The sequence below is a fragment of the Bidens hawaiensis genome, unplaced genomic scaffold, assembly GCF_021521415.1.
Source record: "Bidens hawaiensis isolate Kalapana, Puna unplaced genomic scaffold, B.hawaiensis_p1.1 tig00006484_1, whole genome shotgun sequence".
In the NCBI taxonomy this organism is placed as follows: domain Eukaryota; kingdom Viridiplantae; phylum Streptophyta; class Magnoliopsida; order Asterales; family Asteraceae; genus Bidens; species Bidens hawaiensis.
Window position 1 is genome coordinate 139,202 of NW_027491435.1, and position 7,077 is coordinate 146,278.

The 7,077-nt window shown below is 34.2% G+C and overlaps 1 protein-coding gene across 1 annotated transcript; it reads right to left on the reverse strand.

Annotated features, from left to right (window-relative positions):
• Positions 1-1,514: 1,514 nt before the first annotated feature.
• LOC143632584 (WAT1-related protein At2g39510-like) lies at positions 1,515-4,123 on the reverse strand. Its single transcript, XM_077101066.1, has 7 exons — positions 3,859-4,123; positions 3,724-3,786; positions 3,510-3,626; positions 3,147-3,399; positions 2,179-2,340; positions 1,922-2,073; positions 1,515-1,835 (listed from the first exon to the last, which is right to left on the reverse strand). Exons 1-7 carry the CDS (start codon positions 4,062-4,064, stop codon positions 1,649-1,651), a joined length of 1,140 nt encoding a protein of 379 aa, XP_076957181.1. The 5' UTR covers positions 4,065-4,123; the 3' UTR covers positions 1,515-1,648.
• Positions 4,124-7,077: the final 2,954 nt, after the last annotated feature.

Genomic DNA, 7,077 nt, shown 5'->3' on the forward strand with positions numbered 1-7,077 from the left:
GAATTAGTTGTCAATTGGTTGCGGTTTACCACAATTAGGGTGTCGGTGGAACATGTTTAGGATCAAGGAATGATTTGGTAATGTCGATTTTGTTTATTAAGGCCAGATTTTACGGGTTGAAATATTGTATGGTGATGGGGGTCGTTGTTTATGACGAGGGAGGTGGAGAAGGAGGGAAAAAATATTTTTTTTGTTATTTACAATTAGGTCCTTAGGCTTTGGTGCTTGATTAAAAGGGGTAAACGCTAAAGTTAAGGGTGAACTTTGCACATGTTGGATAGTTCTAATGCTTTATTAAATAAACAAAACAAATACGAGTGATGAAATTAAATAAATGATCAATGACCAATCAAAATAATAAATTATTGGTTTTAATAAATAACAGACGTCTGGTTAATAATAAAAATAATTCAAATGGGTCAAATTTCAAGTTTAAAAAATAACAAATGTTACAAATCTAATGTAGAGGTAACGTGGTAGAGTGTATTATGAATAGGTTAATGAGAATGGGTGAAATGTGAATAAAAGGATCCACTTTTGATTGTATGCTAAAAAGAAGCGGTGATAACTTTTTAGTTCATCTTTATTCTTATTTCTACGTGATCCTTAATTGTTGGTGACATTCCTCATTAAAGTTTAAAAGAATATACTCCATATACTAATTAGTGATGCTTCAATGGTGTTGGACTTGGAATTGGATGAACTGGGTCTGATTATTGCTGGCCCACAACAAAGCCCAAAGATTAAGTCATTAACGAGAAACAAATAATACGACTAATAATACGATATGTAGTTCTATAGCTATTTTCTTTCTTTGATACACTATCATACTTGAAAAGGTTATAAAAGCAATATGTTTATTAAGTATTACCTTAAGAGTTACTTATTAGGAAACTAGGTGCATACCCAGCGCAACGCACCGGGCTGATCTTATTAGCAGTCATATCAACCCGTGCTGTGTCGTTACGAATCGAGGTGAATTCGATCAGTGTTAGATTACGACATCGAAAATAAACAAACTTTCTTTTATTAACGCTCAAATTCAACAAATTAAAATAACAAAAACTGCATGTTATGATGGTGAACTGACACAAATTTGGTTGGTATCAGGTTATTGTAGGCTAAAAATAAATTAGCATATAAAAATAAAATTTAAAAACTTAAAGTGTCCAAAAGGATTGGTGCCACATGAACGGATCAAGATTCAGCCTCACCTAATCTTCTAATTGTTATGTATAATAATTGGCATGTTTCAAAAGTATTTGAAGATTATTAAAAAACCAATGAATTTATAGTGTTTGTAGTGTAAATAAATTATTAAAAAGTTTTATTAAATTTTTAATTATGTTTCAACTAACATACAATCACTTTAACTCATCAAACATAAAAGTTTGTGTGTGATTAGTGATTTTGAACTCCTTAGTTTAGGGGATGAGCATTTGATACCGAATACAACGTATATAACCCACCCATCGCGTGATTATACAGATCTTAGGAGAACAAAAGATACTCTATTAGATTAGAACCCCATCAGCATTAACAAAGTCAGTCATCAATCTTCACCAATCTTATGAATTAGCTAGAAACCCTCAAAATATATATTGAAGAACTAATTTTCATTTATTGTGTTGATAAATTAATCAAAGAATCAAACAACTGCTTCACCTCTATGATCTTCCTTTGAAGCCTTTGTATCATCCTGATCTTTCCCATTGCATGTTTCTTGATCACATATTTCTACTTCACTGGAGTCCGATCTCGATAAATTCGAGTCCTTACTCTTGCCCCATATGATCAGGTACAAACCCGCAACAATGATGAATGCTCCCACAACTCTGAAATAATAAGAGATAATCAACAATTTAATTGAAGGAAAATCAATATGTTAGTTATATGTTTATACTGTACAGGTAAGTTATACCTTCCTAACACTAACTTTTCCTTCAGTTCAATCGAGCTCACGATTGCAACAATCACCATCCCCAACGGGTTGAAGGCGGTCACGAAAAATGGTCCTTTTTCCTTCATGACTAGCCCCGAAACATAGTAGCTAGCACCGGATCGAACGATTCCCTGTCGATAAGAGTAAAGGTGTTCATAAGTTGTGTTTTAATAAACTTTTGAGGAAAGTTATAACTTATAAGGTTAGAATTAAAACAAGGGTGAAAGGTTTCTTACGCTATAAAGTGTAGCCGCGATTTCGGTCTCAGTTTGCATGGACCAGATGCCAGATTTCGCCTTCTCGATGACCAAAGTAACGACGGTTCCTTGTAGAGCACCCATGGTACATATAAGGGTTGTGAGGGATAACTGAGCCGGGTACTCCTTGAGAGTCATAGCCTGAAAATGAAGTTCAAAACGATTTTATTCACGCTTAACACACTACTACAGAATAGGTCACAACTGTCGAAAGCGTCAAAATGTGTCACTTACTACAAAATCGTTACAAGAAAATTCAAACTGACGAAGCTTGGGCTTAATCTAAGGGGCGGCCAAAGTCACGGAAAATTATTTTAGGGGTGTCCAGGCTCAATGCAGATAAAAATTTTCATATGAAATCGCGAAAATTTACACTCGATCACCCAAAAAAAATGTTGCTAAATCAGCCGCTAAATATATATTATAATAGTGTAGTAAATAAAATAATAAACAGATTGATCGCAATAAGTTTTCATATTTTAAGTCAATTATCAAAAGAGTCGCAAATAATAAAAATTTAAAATATGAAATGAAAAAGATTAGAAAAAACATTTACAAACATAGCGACCAAATATTTTTGGTAATTTGTTTTTACTGTATTTCGTTAGTGATTACGGACAGATATCGCCACTCTATCATTAGAACTCTGTGATACTCATTAATGTATTAGATATCGTCAAAAAATGGTTTTTCCTATTAAAGGCATATAAGATAAGAATCATTTAACAATTATATATGTTTAGAGTTATCAAATTAAATTACAAATCTAGTTGGTTAAGATACGTCATTAAAGACATCTATTTAATTTCTATTTGTGTGATATAACTATTTTTACCATCTATAGGACCATTTTCATGATGTGACAAAACTATTATATAACGTGTAAAGCATACAACAAAAGTAATGGAAAATGAACCAAGCAATATTTGTATAAAGTAGTGATCTACCTGAAGAATGTAAAAGCTAGCCCAACAAAAGCAACCAGCAGTGATCATGATAGCACCCTTAAGATGTTGGTCTTGAGAAACCGTGTCTGAGGTGGGGGATGGAGCACGGTGCCCCTCGAAGCCCTTCGTGGTCCATGGCAATGGAACCGGTGGTCCATTAACTAGGGTCATAACCATGGCTCCGCCTACGGTCACAACAGTTCCCAATATCTTCCCTTGACTATGCAATTTTTTAACGTTGACCTTCTCAAGCCTACAACATAAAAACACGCTCAGATTACAGTTAAACTGTAAATAAACAGATAAGTGTACTCAGTAAAATCTCACTATAGCTATATATGCAATAAGAAAGTCAAATGGTACCTAAAGATCCAAGCCATGACAAAAGTCAACGCGGGTAGAACATTGCACATTGCGATTGCAAAGGTTGCGGTCGTATACTTCATCCCAGTGTAGTATAGTATTTGGTCCATAACCGGCCTGATTTTCAAAATTGCGTTAGAAATAACATATTATACACATGTTGACTTTTTCATCAAGTCAAATATGTTAGTGGACTTTGCTAGTTGTTACGTACTCTATTAGAGCCAACAACATTATCTTCCAAAACACAGAAAATGTCATGTGGGTGCGTATTTTCCTGTGACATAAAGCTAATATTAATTGTTGTATTACATAAATTTATACATATAAAATTAAAAAGTATTTATACCTTTCAAAATATAGGGCAAAAGGGCCAAAGGCAAGGGCTGCGGCAACGTTTCGATAAACAGAAAATGTGTATGGATTTAACCCCATGTCTAAAGCAGACTTTACTAATAAGTTGTTAATCGCGTATCCAAGTTGTAGAAAAAGAACCCCGATATACGGTCTTCCTTGCTTACAGAAACACCAAAACCAACCCATCGGCATCTCCATCGTGTCGGCTTCCTTTGATTTTTTGTTTGATATTTTTCTCTCTCTAAACTATCCAATCTCCCAAAATGAGTGTGAGAGAAATTATTGATGGGAATGTTTGAAGAGGTGTTATGGGATTTATATATGCAATGATATATAAGGTTCGGAAACAAAGGACTAAATTGACATTTTGGTATGGCCTCCATTAATGGTGTTAGAAACAAAAACCATGTCTTAAAAAGTTTAGGTACGTGAATGTTTTGCATGTGTAATCCACTAACTCTTTATCTTTTATTTTGCTTTGGTGTTACGAAATAAACCACATTTTGTTTTATATTCTTTTCATCAATGTACTTGCACAAACAATTTTGAACTATCTTAAGCGGCATACATTAAAAATATATGGTTCTATTAAGTTATACAATGCGTTTATTTTTAAAATTGTGTTCTAGTTTAACGAGCACGCAAAAATATTATATAATCAGCTAAGCCGATAATGTTAGTTAATCAACCAACAATATATTTTTAAATTATTAAATTGAATGACTTTGTATTAACAATGTATAATAAGTATATTGTTAAATTGTATTTCGATTACTTGTAATTACAAATTCAATAAAAAAAATATTGTAAACAAAACAAAAATCCATTTCACTCAAAAACCTAGCTAAACTGTTTTAGGTATTCTTGGATTGGGGTCGGTCGTTACATTTGTTAGTTCTATAAAGTCTGAATACACACATTTGTCAACTCTTAAAATTGTTCGGGTTCAACTTCGGTATTTTTACTAAAAGGATAAAAAGTGATTTGTTATTTTTATAAAAACATTGAGTATGGCTGTTACAATCATCATTCAATCTTTTTTATAAAACATGTGGTTTTGTTCATGTTATGATTAGAAAAAAACAAAATTGTTTTAATGTTTTGCTTTAGAGAGAAAAAAAACGATTATCATAGATGTAAAAAAAAAGGTATTGTCTTTATAAAATGATTGTGATTAAACGAAAACGATTTACTTTTGTATTAAGGGTCTTAAAAAAAATATTCCCACAAATTTTTATTCATTATTATTTCTTGAATATATATCATTATTATTTCTTAAATATAAATTTAATTAAAAAGTAACATTATTCATAATGTTTATAATGTCTCCTGATCCTTGCTGCTTGCTACCTCTCCTACTAACCTTTTATGCAACTCTATCATTTGTTTTTGCAAGGCGCTAATCTACGAACCCCAAAGAATAAGTTAACTATTAGTTTCAACTATCGAGATCACGATAATGAAGAGGTGGTCTTACCTCCAGTCTTTGGCGCCCATATATACTTGTGGGTCATCGCCAAGTCTAGTTATGGCTAGATCTCAACATATCTTTCTTCAAAATTAACTTGAGTGTACCTCTCCTATAGTTTAGCAAATCAACAAAGAAATGTATTACAATATGAAAAATCAAATGTCGATTGCATAAAACTGTAGATGGATTAGGAAGATGGTGAAAATCCCATCCAAACCCATTTTCAACATATTTTTATTCCGAGTTCATTCATTAGACCATGTGTAGTCATAAAGCTCCACTACCAGGCATTATGCGCCACGTGGCGCCCAGTCAGAGTTATGGTTTTTTTTACAAAAACAGGCTGTAGTCATAACTCTCCACATCCAGGCATTATGCGTCACGTGGCGCCCAGTCACTTTTACACTTTTTGTTTGTTTTTTTTTAATTTTTAATAAGAATAACCAAATAACAATAATATTTTATTAAATAAATATTACAAGAAAATAAAAAAAAACTATTCGTCGTTGTCGTCTTCGCCCTCTTCGTCGTCGTCATCGTCGTCCTCATCGTCGTTTTCATCGTCTTCGCCATCTTCATCGTTGTCTTCATCATCGTCTTCATTGTTGCCCTCGTTTTGATCATCGTTTTTGTTTTGGACAAAAATCACTCAAGGATAATGTATCCAAATCAGTTATGTGAGGATTAGTGCTATGATGATAATAATGAATATGTAAGCGAAATAATGATGAACACAAGGATTTGTTACGAGGAAAAGCCCTTGATCTTGGTCGAATCGCCGGCACAAAAACCCCGGGTGATGACAAATCGTCTATCACCACTTTATTAATGTAAAAATCGGGTTACAATGGGTGGAGTTTATGATCAATGAATACAATAATGCTAAGTGTGTGTGTTCTGCTCTAGAATTACAGAGAAGAGTATGTAAGTCGTGTATGATGTGTTGTGTCTGCCTAATTGATCATAAACTCATTTAAATAGGAAAAGAATAACAAATATCCCTAATTTTAGCCTATAATCTAGCCTTTCCATATTTAGAGTTGTTTACTTCATTATCCACGCGTTTTCTTAACTTGATAGCGAGATTGTCGGTTGGACCTGGTCATTAGTGGTTATACCTGCCATAAATATCAAGATAACAAAGGAAAATCGTTAATAAACAATAAGTACTGAGGATCATTGATCCTGACAGGATCTGCAACATATTCTAAGGATAATTGATCCGTAGTATATGCCAGGATAACATATCCACAATGTCAAATTTCGGTGCCCTAACAATTGCCCCCAAAATGGCGATGGTGATAAGGTCACAGCTGTCATTTTGCCTTTGAAATCAAACTTCCTGCAAAACAGATGAAATTTGACAAGCTGGGCATAATGGAGTTTCCTTGGGAACCTCCCTTCCGGCTGTATATCCTTCTCCCATAAGTATTGATCCTTTTGTGATCCTCATAATTGAATTTAGGACACCTGATGCAAATAACATATGATATTAACTGGGATTAAACCCAACAAACTGGGGACAAGCCCATAAAATAAACTGGGGACGAGCCCGTGCAACTAGGGACAAGCCCGTGTAACTGGGGACGAGCCCGTGCAACTGGGGACGAGCCCGTGCAACTGGGGACAAGCCCGTGTAACTGGTGTTAAACTGGGGACAAGCCCAAAAACTAGGGACAAGCCTAAACTGGGGACTGGCCCAAAGATACGGATGTCAACTGGGGACTCGCCCAAACCGGG